The sequence below is a fragment of the Apteryx mantelli genome, chromosome 3 (assembly GCF_036417845.1).
Source record: "Apteryx mantelli isolate bAptMan1 chromosome 3, bAptMan1.hap1, whole genome shotgun sequence".
In the NCBI taxonomy this organism is placed as follows: domain Eukaryota; kingdom Metazoa; phylum Chordata; class Aves; order Apterygiformes; family Apterygidae; genus Apteryx; species Apteryx mantelli.
The window spans coordinates 77,061,869-77,080,291 of NC_089980.1; the positions used below are offsets into that span (position 1 = coordinate 77,061,869).

At 37.3% G+C, this 18,423-nt stretch overlaps 1 protein-coding gene across 4 annotated transcripts in view; it reads right to left on the reverse strand.

The window, feature by feature from the left end:
• Nucleotides 1–1,909: 1,909 nt before the first annotated feature.
• The window catches only part of AKAP7 (A-kinase anchoring protein 7), a 99,429-nt gene continuing 82,915 nt past the window's right edge, over nt 1,910–18,423 (reverse strand). For 2 of the 4 annotated variants that reach the window (XM_067293720.1, XM_013959087.2), the window contains exon 8: nt 3,186–4,222. In XM_067293720.1, the coding sequence (XP_067149821.1) occupies nt 4,020–4,222 (203 nt within the window). In that variant the 3' untranslated portion in view covers nt 3,186–4,019. Of the gene's footprint in view, nt 4,223–18,423 lie in introns of all 4 variants that reach the window. The other 2 variants (XR_010883752.1, XM_067293722.1) reach the window with 2 other exon arrangements.

Here is an 18,423-nt window from a genome sequence, read left to right on the forward strand (position 1 = left end):
TGCAACTTTTGGGATCTACACTCAGACCAGGTGTAGATTTCAGAAAGTTTCTCAGATGGGTCGCAGCAGTCCAAAGAGTTCCAGCTAAACTACTTTGGGAAGCTGAGCAACTGCTTTTTTCGCGATCAACAGTGTAGAAATACTCTTGAGCATGAGTGAGTTAGAAGGCAGAACTAAAAACAAAACCTGAACAAACTCTTGCCATCTGCTTTTAAATGCCAACACTTTCCCAGAATAACCTGTGCATCACTACCTCAAGACATTTCCCAAAAGGACTGTTTAATTAAAAACATGAGTTGTTGTCTGACAATGTCTTATGAGGAAGGCAACATATTTTTTCTGGTGTGTGCTGCTCAGAGCTTCACACCTTTCTATATTAGGTTTAGTTTCTGTGTACCTGCATTCTTAAGAGCTCATTTCACATCTCCATACAATAGTTTTATGCTTTAATTTGGTAGCCAGGCTTGTTCTGTCTTCTTTACATGCTAGGTATGCTCTCTGCACACTACCAGAGGCAAGAACATAGAGAAAGGAAGAAGAAGGGTTGTCATAAGAGAATGAATCCAGATGCAGGATTTATTTTAGCTGATTTTGTGGTCAATTTTGAGTAAATTAGTAGTGATGTCATGTCAAAACCAGAAATTAAGGCTGCAATTGGCATTTCGAAAGAAGCTGAATGATTTAGAGTCAGAAGTCTCATTGATTTTCATGGGTCAAAACATCCAAAAATCAAGAGTGGGATTCAGTTGCTTAAACTGAACATAGGCATCTAGTATCTTTTTAGAAGCCTTGGGGTATTCTCTAGCCTGCAGTTCTTGATCCAGAAGAATGTGTCTCCTCTGTGGTTTCTGTCATTTTTTGTCAGGCTGATGTAGTTGTCAGATACTCTAGGGCATTTCAAATGATACTAGATGCCTATGTTCAGGCTGCTAAGTCCCCTTCCATGTGTCTAGGCAGCTGGATGCTTTTCAGCCAGAACTGTGAATGAGCAGAGTCTGATCACATCACCTATTAAAGCATCTGCACATAAACTCAGTGATTAATTTCTTTGGCTTTACTTGAAACTTGTAGATTATGACTGTTATGAGCTGGATAATGAAAAAAGGCACTTATTCAGGGTAATGACTTGTATGGAAGAAAGGGAAATGACAACTTGAGATTCAGAGATAATACAGTAACTTGTTTTCCTATTTTTATACCTGATTGTCTGGTTTTGTATTGTCATCTGTAAATTGGATTTAAATTGCTTGATATCATGATGAATAGCTATCTCTGAATGAACAAGTACTGAGTAACGTTTGATATGACAAAGAAACTTACTTTATATAAGGACACAATAATTTCAGCTTCTCTCCTCTGCCTTAGGCCATCCTATGGAATATGGGAACACACTGGGTGCAGAGAGTGGAAGCTACTGTGCAGGAATTTACAGATCTGCTTGTGAAAGTTTGGATTTCTATCTCCAGTAATGATGGCAAATTCAGACAAATATTTTTCTTCTATACCAAATTTGAGGCTACTTCCTAAAGTCAAACTCAGTTTAAAGGCTGAAGGGTGGGTATGGACCCTAGCAAGCTGTACAAATAACTTCTTTCTAAACCCATACAACTCAGAGTATAAATTAATCTCTAAAGAGTTTCACATTTCAGTCATTTAAAATTTTTACTTGGGGAACCTTTCAATGAAGTTAACACTGAAAGGAGGGAATGTGCTAACTGGTGCCTTCCTTAAACAATAATGACTTTGGACTAGCTTTATCTGCATGAATTCATTCACATGATTTCAGCACCCAAGTTCTAGATCAGTATCTTGGCACAAAACCCACAGTCAATTTAATGGAATGATTTATACAAGCACTCTTCTGGTCAGTTTTGTTACTTGCAAAGTACTTCATTTTATTAAAATCCATTTGGAGAGGGGTGAAAACATACAAACAGTCCAAAGAAAAAAATCTTTATTAGGAACATGGAGTCAGAAATATATGAGATGCATTTCAAAATATACTGTTATATATCAAATTCAGAAAAAAAATTTAAGTATGAAGCATGAGATAAATGACCAGTGCTTGAGATCAATGAAGAATATGCACACAGCTTTTGTAACAACACAAATCTGATACCAATCACAACATATATTATATAGCTTTTACAGTCAGGTAGTTTTAAACAAATGTTTATAAAGAGTGCAAGTGGACAAGTACTGGACTGCACTGCCCGATACTTGTTGTTGTCCTGCAGCGTTGTGCATCCAAAGCATCACTGACTCCTGCAGGTGTGTGAGGGGAACAATTGATGCAAGCTGAGACCCCACCTCAGGCAGCAGAAGGTAGAGATGGAGGAAATATCAAAAGCAAAAGACAAAATCCACTGTTCTTCTACAAAAATGAAAAGGCAAATATCATCCTAAGGAATATTACTTTCATAAGAAATCTTGAGGGCAGCATCCTGACTCCATTAAAGCCAATGAGAGTTTTGCCACTAAGATCAGTGGAGCCAGAATTTCATTTGAAAATTTAAACATTCTTGCCTTAATGCAAACAGAAACTACATATCAGCATCTATACATGTATTCAAGTGCTGTTTAAAAACAAAAATAAAAAATAGACAGTACTAACCCAAAATGCCAGTACATATACAAAAGGCAGATAATTAAAAGAGCTTTTTTCAAATATACATTTTAAAGTATTTAAAAGTATCCATTTTTTAAATATTTGTGTGTCATTGCTACAGAAATAATCTGTGAGAAAAATCTGAATTATTTGCAATGATAAAGGAAGGGCACAGTGTTTGCTCAGATTTATTTGAAACCAGTATTTTTCCACTTCGGAATCATAACGTATACCTGCACATTCAAGCACATTTCAAAGCTGTGCTGAGGGGTGGCTGTAGTTCATCATTATGAAATATACTCCTTCAGTGCAAGTATTTCAGTATCGTATCCCATGAACCATTTACACCCATTTATATTTTCAGTAAAAAAGAAACAGAGGAAAGAAAATCTCTTTCTTGTCTTTAAACCTGATGACATTTAAACCTGATGACATTTTACACGACGGCAATTTACAGTCATGCATTTGGAGATCCAGAGTCAGTGCAACTTTTCCCTTTACTGGTATAGTTGTGCCTGTCTTCAAATAGTTCTTTGCTAATTTTCATGCGGATCTCAGGACTGGATAAGAGCTTCTTTATCTGATTCCGTTTGGATAACAGGGCCTGTGTTTCTCTGTGCAAAGCTTCCTTTACTAAGTCTGCTCCATGATTCTTTCCTAGAGGAAAAGAACAATATAATACATTTTATAATAACTAATGTCATTTAGAATCATTAATGTATGGATATAAACAGAACATATCTGTTTTGGACAATATTAATTGCTAAGGATTTTGCCCACATTTATTATGTATAAAAAGGTCATACTTTGTCAAAAAAATATAATTTATTTGAACAAATGTTACCAAAAAGTAAAGAATAGTACAGTGTCACATTTAAGAGAAACTCCTGCTATATTACATACTGTGTAATAGTATCTGTGATGAATATCTGTAGTGGTAATTTTTAGTTTAGGATTGACTGCTGTTGACTTTGAAACAGAATGTGCTCTCACATTGAGCGAGCAGCCCGGTGGCAGTGCCAAACAATGCAGGCGGCATTGTTTCCACTTAGGCAAGGCCTCTTCCATGGCCATTACAGTCCAAAAGGCAAACACAAAGGGTTCGGTTTCTCTCCAAAGCAAGGAAGAGACTCAGTAGTAAGAGCCAGTGAAGACTGGAGCTGTCTCTTTCACCATTCCTGTCTATTTCCACCGTTCATCTCTCCCAGCATTCAACAAACTTTTAGCAATGCAAACACTTTAATTAAACTGGTAGGCAGTGTCCTTCAGTTCAGAACAAACTTTTGATAAGAGACTCACAAAGCAGAATGCCTGTCAGCCAGCACCACTTAGCAAATTGCAGCAGGGAGCTGGAACATGTTTTTGTGGTTATTCTTGGTGGGCTATTTGTTCCTGGGCTTTTGCATTGCGTTCACTTGCTGTTATCATTGTCATTTTCATTCTTACTGCCACTAGTTGCTTCTTCAGTTTTCACAGGGCTTCCATCAGTCTGTTTGTTTTTGTTTTGAGTTTCTTCTAAATATTGCTGTACAGCCTTGAGCACTGCATTCTCCACCAGCCTTTTGCTGAGGCTCACCAGCTCTGCATCATCTGGCTCTGCTGCATGTTTTTCACCTATGTGTCACAACAGACAAGAGAAGGAATTCATTGCCGTGGAAAGACAGCAGCCATAATTGTATCCTGAGCCTCTGGCTGAGCTGGACATCTCGGTTTTAAGTAATTAGCTGGATTTAAGTCTGCCTTTTCCTAATTGTAAAAATAATTTCCCCTTTCACAAGCTCTGAACCAAAAGTGATTCATGAAGATGTATATACAGTGTATCAGACTGAAAGTATTTCACTTCTCATCTTTATTAGAACACTTTAATAAGCCATTGGCTAACATAAGCACCCACTTATGCTGTTGGAAGAGTGTGCAAATTTCATTTCTTCTGGTCAACAATAATTTGTGCCATCTAGGCAAAGACAAAGAATATGACACATAATGAATTTACATTTTAGTAACATTCTTAAATCTAGCTACTCTGGTTTTGTGATTTTGCTTAATAAATCTATAATCTGCTACCTATTCATTGCTTATAATGCAAAAACTTCTCACAGGAAAAAACATGGCTAAAAAAATCCATCTAAGAGCAGGTTGTCAAAATATTAAACTTGGAAGAGTCATGTACTCCAGCCCCCTCTCCCCTCTGTCTGTGTTCTAACTTCACGCTCTGACATGGAAGGAATGCAAGTGCCTACAGTCTATTCATAGGTACCTGCTGATAAAAGTAAGAAGCTGGCATTTCACTGCTTTGTTCAGAGTTTACAGGAGGAAACATATACAACTAAATAACTGCATAAATAATGACAATTCTCATATATCATTAAATGTATTTAGAAATTGTACTTTTCTATGAATCAGTTTCCTAATAAATTATACAGTCTGCTACAACATCCTCCTTTCATGAAGAATGTAAGCCAGGAAAAGCATATTTTATTGTCTGCATGACTTTACGTTCAGCTCAGCTTTTAGGGTCTGATTTCCACTGGCCATATAATTTGCACTTGAAGCTTTGCAATTTCTTGCACTTGGTAAATAACTGTTTCTCTCCATATATATTTAAAGGTCATACTTTTAATGTCCCTTTCTGGAGTTAGCATTCTATAACAAGTAACAAGAAGCTGCTTAGTCACGCACATCTGGTGAAACAGATACTATTGTATGTTCCTAGCATAAAGCTTTGCACTGCTCAATTATCTAAATTTGCTCTTTTTCATATATGTAAATTTATTCATTTGCAGCACATAGATTATAGTTATAAAAGACCTGTATTAATCTTCCTAGTGGATTGTACAGTCTGTGAAGCAATTTCACTGATAAAACATAATTCATGTTCAGTTTTCAATCCAGAGAGGGAGAGAGAGAGGGAAAGCAGAGCAGGTAAGAGTATCCTAATCTGGAAGAGCAAGATAGACCAAACTCTTCCAGTTCTAGTCCTCTACAGTCCTATTACTGTGGGATAGAAAGAACTATACTCTTGAACTGAAGATGTTATCAGAGTACACCTGGGTAAAATGTTTCATTATCTTCTGGAAAAAACTTGGAAAAAGATTCTGAAAAATACTGAAAAATGCATTTTTGGGAATAGTTTTGGTTAGACTAAAATTAAAAAATAACAGAAAATATCAAAAACAGGTCTAGCATTTCCAAGAAGAAACACTGCAGATTCTTACAGAGGGAGATGTAGACACTATTCCCAAAGCCACTCAATCATCAGCTACATACTTTCTTGCCCACTGCTTACCACGTTTCTCCACTATCTGCAAATCCTGGGTTTAAGTCTATCCTTTGACTTCTTCAGAGAAGGGACTTAATTCAGGCTCTTATCTCTTAGGAGACCCGAGATATATATGAGCAGCATCTTCTCCCAGCTTTTATGAGTTGATTCCATATCCTCCTGTGAACATAACCCTTTGATTCCAAATTTTTCTTTGCTTTTATTAAAGACACTCACAATTGAAATAAAATGTCTTGGGTGTCCCAGTCTATTTATTCACCACAAGAAAAACCCAAACCTCATAACAGTTTCCAGTTGAAGAGTTTCTTATTTTTCAGAATTGCCAGTGAACCAAAGAATTTGTTATTCACACAGCTCTAATGATCTGTACATGCAACTCTGAATAAAATCAGTGGGGTAATAAGGTACTCAGCAATGATGATGCTTGACCCTTTAGTAATTAATATGCAGAATATGACTAATCAGTCGCAGAGGCCTCCAGATATCACAAAAAGGCAGTGATTATACTTATTCAGAATGCCATTTTACTTGTAGTACATTGTGTATTATTCTTACATTGTGAGAAAAGACAAAGCTCTTCTCTCACAAATATCTTTTGCATTCTTATAAAACATCAAGTCATTTGTGTATATGTACAAAATCTGAACACCTATTACTGCATTTAAAAACTTCACATTAAGTAGACAGTTTGCTGAATAAGTAATTTCCCAAGCATGAAAAGAATCAGAATATTTAAAATGAAGAGCCTTAATAAAGTACAGTTTATACAGCTACAAAAGAAGTCCTCTTTTTTCATATTGTGAGACACTCGTGGCTCACCAACATCCTGAAGTCTGTAGTACCTCGTAAGTAAGTTCTGTCTTATCACTGGGAAGACTTACTTGGTTCTGCACGTGAATGTGAAAAAATGTAGATCCCTGTATGAAGAGCACCACTGGATTTATCTGTCCAGCCACCTTGGTGGACTGGCTATATGATTCACTCATGCTCTGTTTATATTCTCAGACTCCCTAAATAGCACTTCTGTGAGCGTCTGCGCAATGTTATATTGGCAAGGCAGCTGTACATTACTCTAGTATCATTCCTATTCATGACTGCTGAAATAGGTCAGGTAATAATAACAGATATTGATCATCTATACTTACTAAAATATTCAACATGTATATGTCCTGTCTGTATCTCTCCCCATGCTGTATCTGCTGCTTGCCTGCTTCTCAGATGTATAATTCCTTTGCAGCAGGCAAACACTTCTTTGTGCAGACTGTCCTACATTATAGGAATTATCAGAATACCAGTAAAAAGTCGTAGTAGACAGAGATGCTTCAGATTAAAAAGGGAGGTTTAAAAAATTCAGAACTACTCTGTAAACTCTATTCTGAGAAAGGGAACAGATATGTCATGTGCACTGTATTTGTATCTATAGTATGCCTATTAGTATGGATTGTGCCAAAACTTTATTTTTGTGCTTGTGAATAAAAAATTTCCACTGCCTTCTCCTGCATGTGGCTCAGAATAAAAAAGAAAAAAATCTTTCATTTTGCTTATTCCAGAATTCTACAATTTTCAAAAGATGAAAACAAATTCATATGATGTGAATAGATCTCAATGCATTCATGCTAAGCAGTGCTTTTTATTATTTACTGGAACTGAATCATACTTGTAGTCCTGAAATGCTGATAATTTTTTTCAAAAGGGAACTATCAAATGCAGACAATTACTTAAAAGGGGATTTATAATCTTCCAGCATGCTGCTATTAGTTATGGACATGAAACAGCTCCCTGAAACCCAGTCCAAGTTTGGATTCAGATTCACTGTTGTATCTCTCTGGGATGGGTTTATACTGTAATTCACTCCATTACATTTTACAAGTAAGACTGATCTGGATTTTGAAATACTGTGTTGGAAATTTGGTGATCCTGGTACAGCCTCTTCCTGGTCCTGGTCCAGCTTGTTTTAGAATTCAGGTGGATATCTCAGATTTAGAAAGAGGAAGGACTGTTACTTGGATGCCTCTCCTGTTTACATTACCAGTCCATTTCTGTGGGTGATTTAACTGAAAGAACTAACAGCACATATCTTGTACAAGAAAAGCAGGTTTTATAATCCAGCTACACTTCTAAGAGAGACTTCTGCAATCCTTTTCTCATGGCCTCATTATACCAGGTGTTGTTTTTGCTCCCAACCTTTCATCACAGCAAAATGATGCCAACGTGGGGCAAATTATAAAGGAGACTCTTGGCATTTTAAACAGGTGAATAAGAGCAGCTGGAAAGTATATTCTGAAAGCAGAGGTTACAGTCAGTACTCTGGGGAGAGCTGCGGTAACAGACATGACTGTCTCCACTTTAGTTCATCAATTTCCTAACACTGTTTTTACAAAATCTAGAAACAAAACCCCGCAAGGGGCTCGGGCAATCTTTCAAAACCTTACCCTTATCAAATTCCTTCTCAATGCTAGAAAACTTCATTTACTTACATTACTACTTATGCTGTGCCTCTTACTGACACCAAGATCCTGAGCCAAATCACCGTTGCATGAACATAAAACTGCCTATTTCACCACCAGGCTCATCCTCTGTGACTGAGGAGTCCACTCTTTGAGACATAATAATCACTCACTGTAAGGCAAGTGATTATTATTCACTTTATTTTATTAAATATTAATAAATATTAAATATTATTATATTTATTATATTTGCCTCTACAAAGAGGCAAAAGCTTTGCTGGTGTGCTGTACAGTGGGACTGGAAGGAAGGAGACAACTAACCTAATGATTACTGAAGGACTAAGAAACCTTCCTGTCCAGCAGATAACTATCAATAATTGCTGGATAAGGTGGAGTGGAACAAAGAAAGGCTAGTAAAATAAACGTCAGACAGATTTCAGCCATGTGAATTCATACAGTTTGTGACTCTAGTGGCTGTGCTTTTATTATGGTTCGCTATCTCTATGTTATCAGGAAAAGACCTAAAAGTCAAGACATTATTTATACTCACAACATCCAGACAAACGTAGACTACTGTAAGCCTGTCCTGCCCTGCTGTACCCTGTGGAAATATCTAGTTTCTACTACAGTAGACCTGTGTGTCTACAGAACCTGATTCAAAATTAAATTAAATTCATTGACTTCAGTGGGAATTAGATGAGGTTCCCACACCTGCAACGTCCTATATATCAGACTGATGCGTGGAACATTTTCTTTACTGAGGGCTTTCATATAAATTTGGTAGTTCATATATATTGGCAGAACTGTAACATTATACAAATATCATCCCCTCTCACTCTGCAAGAACAGTGAGTCCACAGTCCATAACAAACTAATTACAAGCTGTAATCAGTCATCAGACTGTATGCTTCCCACCCTTGCAACACACTGCGAATAAGCCAGTGTGGGCAAGATCATGGTTTTTAAGTAAAGAACAGTCTACACAAATATAAGCATGTATCCAAATCTAATCAACATAATGAACATAGACAGGAAGATCACAACTCTAACCACTTCCTTGGTAATTAGGGAGGACTTCCATGAAAAGTCTGTTGAGTGGTCACTTAAGGAATTGGCACAAATAAAGTACTTATTGGAGAAGTGAAATTACAATCTTATTATGACATTATGGCAAAGACATTTGAATTGCTGGGTGCTCACACCCTATGCTAAGCAGAGTATGAAAAAAAGTGCAATCATCCTCTTGGAGTTATAAAAACTTCTTTGGTTTTAAGCGAATTGTTCTGTTCATACAGGACTGCCTAATAAGGCAGTACAGTATCTTTACTTTGAGCTGAAAACCTGGGTTTTTAGTTTGCTGGATTTATTTACTTATTTATTTATTTGATTGATTTGGTCCATCATGGAACAAAACCAACAAAAACACGAATTTCTAGTGAACAGGAAACTCAGGGTGTTGTGGCTGTTCAGTGACCCTGATGTTGTTGCCAGTCTCAGTGATGACAGCTAGAATACCTGCACACTCCATCCGAGTTAAAGGCTTGGCAAACTTGGCAAAACTTTGTCAAACCCAAGGCATTCAGCCAAAACAATCTGAAGGTCAGTGAACTAAAATTTTCTGACCACCTCTACAAACATAATGGACAAACATAATGTGTGCTCGGCTAAACCTACTCTTCTTCTATGAGCATTGAAGCCATAGTCATGAACCTTCTGGAAAAAAAAAAGAAAAAGAAAATATAATTAAGACACTATCTCCTGGCACACTGGGAGTTCTGTTAAATATCTTGTTTTTATTTTCCTATTAAAAGGGATTTGCCAACAGAAAAATTTCCTTACACTCCTAATGCAGTTTGAAATGCTTACACTTAAGTTATAAGAAGTCTACTATAATAGGAGATGATGACAAAATGGCTGAAGGAAGGAAGACAGCTTTAAAAAGCTGTGATTTCTACTTGATTTTCTCACAGATATTCAGGCAGAGAAAACAGCCCAAGTCACAGAAGAGATTTTACATAACCACAGGAGCATACACTGTGCATACTGACAATGGGAGAACTAAAGCATCCAGACAGATTCTAATAGCAAACATCCAGACAGAATTATTCACTCTCTTCACCACTCATAGTGATGTCTAGCTACTGGGAACTCCATGAAAATGGAGAGTCTTCTTGGCGAGCAGGGGTAGTGGCGAGAGCAGGAGCAGTCCTTTCGCTTAGAGCAGACAGTGAAGGAATGGCCTCTTGCTTCCCTCAGTGCCTGAGGGAGACCAGGACTTCCTGGCTTTTTAGGAAACACGGCTTGTCAGAAGCTGAAATCTGGAACAGGTTAGACCAGTAGGCCCCAATTCAGTGGCCCTCAAGAAATCATGCTGAGAAGGTAACGCACTAAGGTAATGCACTGTTGCTGCCCCATCAACCTAGGTTGCAAATGACCACAGATAGAATTGGATGGTCTTGAACACAGAAAATCGGTAAGACACTAAGCTGAGCGGGGTTGAGGCCCAAAAGTGACATGCCTAACAAAATAGGATATACACAAATTTTAATTGCCAAGTCTAAATGTGCGATCCTAAAAGCCCCTGCTTATGGGCCATTCAATCCTGAAAATCGAACACCTACTCACAAGCGTCATGAAGGAAGTCATTTAATATGCATTCACCTCTGTTTACTGTTTCCTATCCTTCTCATAGTCTCGGTGAGCTTTCGTTTCATTTCTTTAAGATGCATCCATGTTTACTGTACAGCTTCCAATGCAATGGGACTCCAATTTGGCTGGGACTTCTTAATGCTACCATAAAGTAGATTAAAAAAAAAAACATTTTTTGTCTAGGATGGATTTTAACAAGTGTTAATAAGTGCACTTAAATTGATCCTGCATTGCTCAGCATCAGGTTGCTTCTCCTGAGCTCAGAAGACTCTTCAATATGGACTCATGCTATCAAGTAGTCCTTCGCATAGTGCATATCTTTCCTCAGGGTACACAGTTTTGAATATATTTGAAAATCATGGAAAGAAAAGTCAAATTTTAATCAACACGTATTTTCATGTAATTATTTCAATTACAGTAAAATGAGCTGTGAAACACAGCTGTGTACTGCCTGAACTGTAAAAGAATGATGAATTTTGTCCAAAAAGTATACATATATTTGTAGACTTAAGTCTTTTGTAGACTTAAGTCTAATTGCTGTTCAAGAGGATGTCCAACAGTAAAATACCGTAATAAGATGAACTTTTTATGGAAAAATGTTATTTGCAAGGTGTTTTTAGTGTCTCTTTGATCAACCTTAATTAGGCCCTGAATATAATGGAACACAAACACTACCATTCAGCTCAACAGAGCACAATGTAAAGACAAATCACTTAATGAAATCTGAGGATGAAAAAACCTGAAACTTTGCAATGTCATAAAACTAAACTTAATGTAATCTAGTCCTTCACAGAAGATAAACAGACTCTAAAATGCACTCATTTTTTCCTTTTTTTCTTCCTATTTTCTGTACAAACAGTGCTTATGTCCTAAGTTGATGAACAAGCACTTAATAATCAAAATTAATGTTATTCTCCAGCCTGCTTCACTATTAGAAATCAAGAATCACTGAGTTCTGATTATTTGTTTAAACCAGCGGGCCTTACTGTTCGCATCCTTCCTTTGCTAAAAATCAAAGTAAAAGTATTTTCTTTGTAAAACAACATAAAACTCCATAAAAGCATGACCAACATTTCTCTACCTAACAGCAACGCTTCTTTCATGAGAATAATTTCCTACAGCTCTTATAAAGCACTCTCATAAAAGAATACCTCCATCTCTCTTTCCCCATATTGCTTCCTCAAATTCAGTGTGTCAAAACCTATTCTAGTATCACTTCAATGAAACCAATCCACAAAAATACATTTGGCTGCTATGTTTAAAACTGAACTAAACCTCACAATTTTTACCGACCTACATTCTATAGCATAACAGATCACTCAGCCATACTTTGAAACTTACAGATCTGTTATCTTTTTGCTCTTTTTTCCATTCTTCATTCACAAAATTTATCTCTGCTTTCACAGTATTTCCAGCTCTCTCCCTTCCTCTCTAGCATCCTAACAATTCTAATAGCATACAGACCTTCAGACCACACAAATAAGTTACCAACATATTATAAATCTGGAACTGTATCCCCAGCGGGGTTAAGTCTCATTAACATCTGTGGAGAACTGCTCATTTATACCAGCTGTTCTTCTGGTTCTTTATTCCTATTAGGCTAAACAGTTCTGATTTCGAGTTTCATCTTTGCCTCTTCATCTTCTCTTATTTCGAGTAATATTTTTCTTAATCTTTCTGCAACTCGGAATAAAGGAACAAACGTTTGCTAGTCAAGCCAAAGATAATGTTTGCATTTCTCTTCACTGCATTCAGAACCAGCCTTGAAATCAAAAGCACATGTTTTTTTCTTCAATCCACATAAACAACACATTTGATCCCATAGTTCCCTTTGCCTTTATGTTTTTCACATAGAAAAGTTTCCCTGCTTCTGTTTTTGGCTAGAAGGGTCAAGAAAAGTTCAGTAGGATGGGGAGAAGGGAAGAGATGGGCAATGATTCCCCTTAAGAGCCAATTACATCATTCACTGTTCTGAGATGGGTAAACACACATTATATTTGCATGGCACAGTGCAATGTGGTTTTAACTCCAAGAGTGCAAGTATTCCCACACATCAGAAAGTTATGCAATGTTGCCATGCCAGGCACCAGAAGCACTAACCTACAGCATTTGCTAATTAGCCTGTTCTCCTTGCTTGAATGCAGCACCACGTCAATCCAGTCATCCTGCCCCTGATGTAGGAGCTTATACTTGGGCACCTCTTATTACACAATGTGTTTTTATCCAAAGTCCAATCCTGTAATCCCTTCTTACTTGATGCCTTCTATGGAGATTATGCCTAAAAAAGGACCAAAGTAATAAAATTCATCTTTGAAAGCAAAATGATGAGCTTCAATTAGAATTTAGTATTATTATTTACTCGCACTGAAGCAGGCATTACAGGCAACTCTTCAGTGATCAGGTCCTGGGTCCCAATAGCTGGCCCTCATTCCAAATGTTTCAGTCCAGTTGTAAAAGAGAACACAGTGGGTGAGCAGGGCATATGGTTGCAGTCAACACAAAGTAACATTCATTTTATTAAATCAGAGGATCAACAGCATCTCAAAATATGTAAACACTATCTCAAATATCATTTTAACAGGAGAAAGATAACCCCTGACTTTAGGAAGTTGCTCGGTTACTAGAACTCACCTTAGTCACAGATTGTATTTTGTTGAACTACAGAATAAACTTTTCATCTTGTACTGAAAAAAACTGCCAAATTCTATTATGAATGTGTATGTGAAAAGCAAAAGGGGAGCTGAGAGAAAAGAGGAAGAAAGAGAAATCTTTTTGATTGCATTAGGCTATACTGCAGGCTAATGGATTTTTAAGATAGCAAAAAATATTACTCATTTGCTGATTCTCCTGAGCCACAGTAAGTGCTGCAGAACATGACTGATATTAAATACGTTTTTGTTCAATCCTTGTGTTTTGAACTAAAGCGGAAAATTGAATAAAATGCCATTTAAAAAATTATTGTTGTGATGTGAAACAGAACAAGTAACACAATAATAGACCATGGCATAATACATTTGTCCTCTTAGCAGAAGGATACAAGCTCTCAAGCAAGAGCAAACAAATTATCTCATGCATAAGTATTTTAAGTCACACGAAACTAAGCTAGTGTCCAAGTGAATTCTACCTGAGGTTGGCTGATATCCAAAGGAATTAAGTCATCAGCAGGAAAGATATAGTTAATGGTGGATATTGAGACTTTGGGGACTGGTTAGGTATCTAATACAGAGTGAATTTTCCCTATGTCAATTTAAAACAGCAGTCCCTAAGGTTCATGAGAGTTATAGGCAGGTCACGAGACTGGCAAAATTCAAGTGTGCATGCTAACATCAGGATTACAAGCCTGAAAGCGCTGACTATTGCAAAAGTTTGGCAGTGCCAAAACTATCACCAGTATGGTGCACTTTTAGCTAGTCAAGGCCCAAAGTACTAGGCGATATCTAAATGCTTCTACCAGTGGAAGGTATCTAGGTTGTAAACAATGTTTGTGGCATCCAGTCCATTTTTCTTACGTTAGTAATGCATAAATTCCTATTTATTTCTCCAGTCAAGATTTAAATTTGACTTCCATAGCATATACCACCCCATTCAGCACCCAAAACACCTCTAAATGTGTTTCTTCTGTCAATTCCACAATCCAAGCTTATGGAAACAGAAAGACAGCTTTACACAATTTTTAGGAACAGCAAAAATTATTAGGTAAGAAGCATTATTAAACCAGTAATATCTGCTGCTGAACAAAGTGTATTATGGTACTTTTCAAGGTAACTTATTCTCCATTTTGCCTAGTATTTAACAAATAATAACAGACCAGTGTTATCTAAAGGGCACCCACACACAGGACCGAGGATCTTTGTTTGCCTTGCTTGCTTTGTTTGTCTGCATTCATCTGAAAATCTCAGTCACAATATTGCAAGACAGAGAGACTGTTCTGCAGTCCAGCATCTGTCACTGACAGGAAGTTTTCCCTGAAATATATACAAAATGTTCTCCCTTGTTCTTATTTTGTATGATGCAACAGAAGCAATCCCATGCTATCTTAACAATTGCTTAATCATGCTATATTTTTAATCTTTCCAATAACTAGCCCCTCCTCCTGCCTTTCAGCTTTGTAGCTTTTTTCAAAACTAGCTAACTCCCACTTCCAAAACACCTCGACTGTCCCCAAGATGTAGGTTCCACAGTTCCTAAGCCATTTTCTGAAATTGCTGGGTTCCTAAATTGCTCTTGGAGCCTTATATACTTTTGAAAATGTAACCCTTCCTTCAAACTTCTTCCAAGTGATCACCCATAAGGCTGAGATGTCCTCAGTCCCAGTAGTCTCGGTGCAACACTGGCTGGACCCTCCTCTGCTCTTGTGCCTCTTGAATTTCTAGGACAAAATCACACTGATCTTCCCAGTGCAAATTTAACTGGCACCACATGCGTGTCATTTCTGCTAATAGGTTGTAGGCACCACATCACATGCCAGGCATCATAGGTCTGGCAGCACATTATCTTGCTGGAGTGGAAGAAGAGATAGGGTCTGAGGGTTTTTTTCTCCCAGAAGGTGAATCTTTTCTGCAAATGAGATCTGTTTTCTCCCCTTTTTCAAAGGGGACAGAGTACAGCCTTCTGATCATTCCAGATCAGTATGAAAAAGTCAAATTTGACAATCTAATTATATGTCTAGATTTCAGCTACTGGAGACCTCTAATGAGGTGAAATAAAATAACTTTTTTTCTTCATGTATGGTATCTTTAAGAAAGGCTGTGCAGACCAATTTTATATTTTTTATTTTAACATTTTAAAGGCTTCTGGAATAAAGGTTAAAATATGTCCTGCTTCCAAGAATATCACTTTTCCTTATAAGACAAAGCACACAATTAGCTAGTATTAAGTGTTACAATTAGGAAAGTACAAGAAGGAAAAAAAAATTTTAAAACACCAGGGAAGGAAGGAGTAGACAACTTCTACATTTTGGTTATCTCTTTCCCCTTCCAAGTGTGGTTACTGTATTCCTAAAACACACATTCTTTTCCATAGGTGTTGGTTTTTGCATTATGATTCATTGTACTCTTAAGCTCACAGGGGCTGGGTATGACTTGTTATACGGCAATACAATAGGTTGAAGCAAATGAGCACCTAAATTGGGGTATTTGTTTGTATCCGATAACAGAGAAGAGTACTTTTGTTTAGCATGTCACATGTCTTATTCGGCTGTCATGTGGACTTGCACACCTATCGCTTTTGAGCAGGCAAGGAGAATTCAGCTTACGTGTTCTTCTCTCATTAGACAAAACGTTTGTCCTAGTTAGTTCCTTATGGAAACACGAAAAGAATTTCTGAAATCCAGTGCTTCTCTCAAACATATATGGCTATGTTTATATAAATGAGCTACGCAGTGCCAGTATTTATTTTTTGGCAAGGAGGCCAGCTAACACAGAATGGTGCAGGTCCATACTGTCAAATTCTGCTAACCTCTGAAGTAGGGCAGCTGCATCCAAACTGCCTACTGGGACTGGACTGTGGCTGATGCTAACTCCTGAACAGCACCCGGCACTTGTTTCAGAACGTGCTGGTTTGCCAGGGCTCCAGCTGTGCAAGGGTCCCCAGGAATAATTTATGAGCACAGGCAACTGAGGTCCAGTGCCCAGGTGCATCCCCTGACAGTGTTTAATTTACTGCACACGAGTCTGAGCTATATAAGTGGAATGCACAGTCTGGGTGTGTTTGTAGGTATATGAAAATGAACATGAAAATGAGAAACTGTACTAAGCAAGGGGATTCTCCCTTAGATAGAATGAGATATTTGGATGTTGTCCTAGTATGTTCACAGTGAATATAAGACAATTTTTAATACTATCCATGATAGCAACCACTTGTAATACACATGGAAAATTGGGAAAATCAATAAAAATATGTTATAGCTTTGCCTTATTCAATAGTTTGTTAGTGTAAAGCAAAGAGACTTCCTTTAAGAACCCAGTCTTGCCTTGTCTTTCTTTTGCTGTGATGTTACTAAAGTTATCTTTAAAAGTTTACTTAGGTTAGCTTAAAAAAAGAAAATCTCATATCTAGATGTATTTGGGGTAAATACAAAACACATTTATTTGCTAATGGGCAATAATGTTTGACCTGCATATTTAAAAACTATGCAAAATCCAACAAAACACTTTCTTTTCTTAAATTCAGTTCCCTTTCAAACCTGAGAGATATGGTATAGCAGACGACCAATCACCCCAAGGAATCCAACTAGCATAAATGCAGAAACTTTTAATTGATTTTATTCTCCTCCCAGGCTCACTCTCCTCCCCATATGAAATCCTGAAGTCTCTTGTAATAACAGGGGGAGCTGAACACCAACCTCCTTCCAGGGGAACCTGTTTTTTTCTGCCCAGGGCTGTGAGAACACTATTTTACCTGAACTCCTTTCCTTCTCTTGTACTTACGAAGAGGATTCCAGAGGGGGCTGGCAATCTGTTGGCTCGCCATCTGAACCAATATCTCTGATATTATTTATAGACAGACTGCTATTAAATGGGTTAGCTGATATTCTCATCCATCTCTCTGCAGCCCTTGACTCCAGGGACTGCCAGCGGACTGTCACAGCCATGACACTTGGCAGGCCAGGTCCTCAGTTGGTATAAATCAGCACTATTCTTGCTTACAGCTGCTAAGGATTTCACTTGACATTTGCACCAGCACTTGAGTCGTGACCCAGATAATCTGTCTCACTTTCACGATTTTATTTGCATGTTTAGCAAAAAACTTTAAACACAGCTATCTTGCTTCTAATTAAATATTTCAACTGAAGTGTCCTTTTAGACACTTTCTAAGTACCACAATACCTACGGGAGGTTCCATTTTAATTCTTCATCATTATTAAAATTCAGAGTTTAGTTAGAATATATTGGAAATGTCTCTTATATCTCATCACTAACACAAAAGTACCACTTTTATTATATAGAAATAAATGTGTGGGCAAAAGCACTGTGAACTGTTGCTTGTATTATGTTCCAAATTGACTGACAATAGTTAACAGTGAATTATTTCCCCTTTACAAAAAATGAAAAAGCTATTACCCATTAGAGAATACTTTAAAAGGGATATTCATTTCTATTCAAGTGTTTTCTTCTAACTTTATGTTAGAGATTTACAAAACATAAACTAACTGCAATTGAAAGATTAGGTCCCATGAGAAATGGTATTTGCCATGCTTTGGTCTGTGCTACTGTTTTGGTTTTTTGAACAGAGCAGAACCATAATTTGGAATATTAAATGCAATTTTCAGCTGTAATCTGGCACTGCATCTACTGGTCCACAGAACTGCCCAGGGCTGTTAGAATTATATTCTAGCAGAACTTGCTCTTATTCCAAATCGTCGTAAAGCTTCCTTTTTCCTAGACTGTCACACAGAATATTTTGGATATAATCCTGGGGCTTTTTTTGCCCTAACAGGA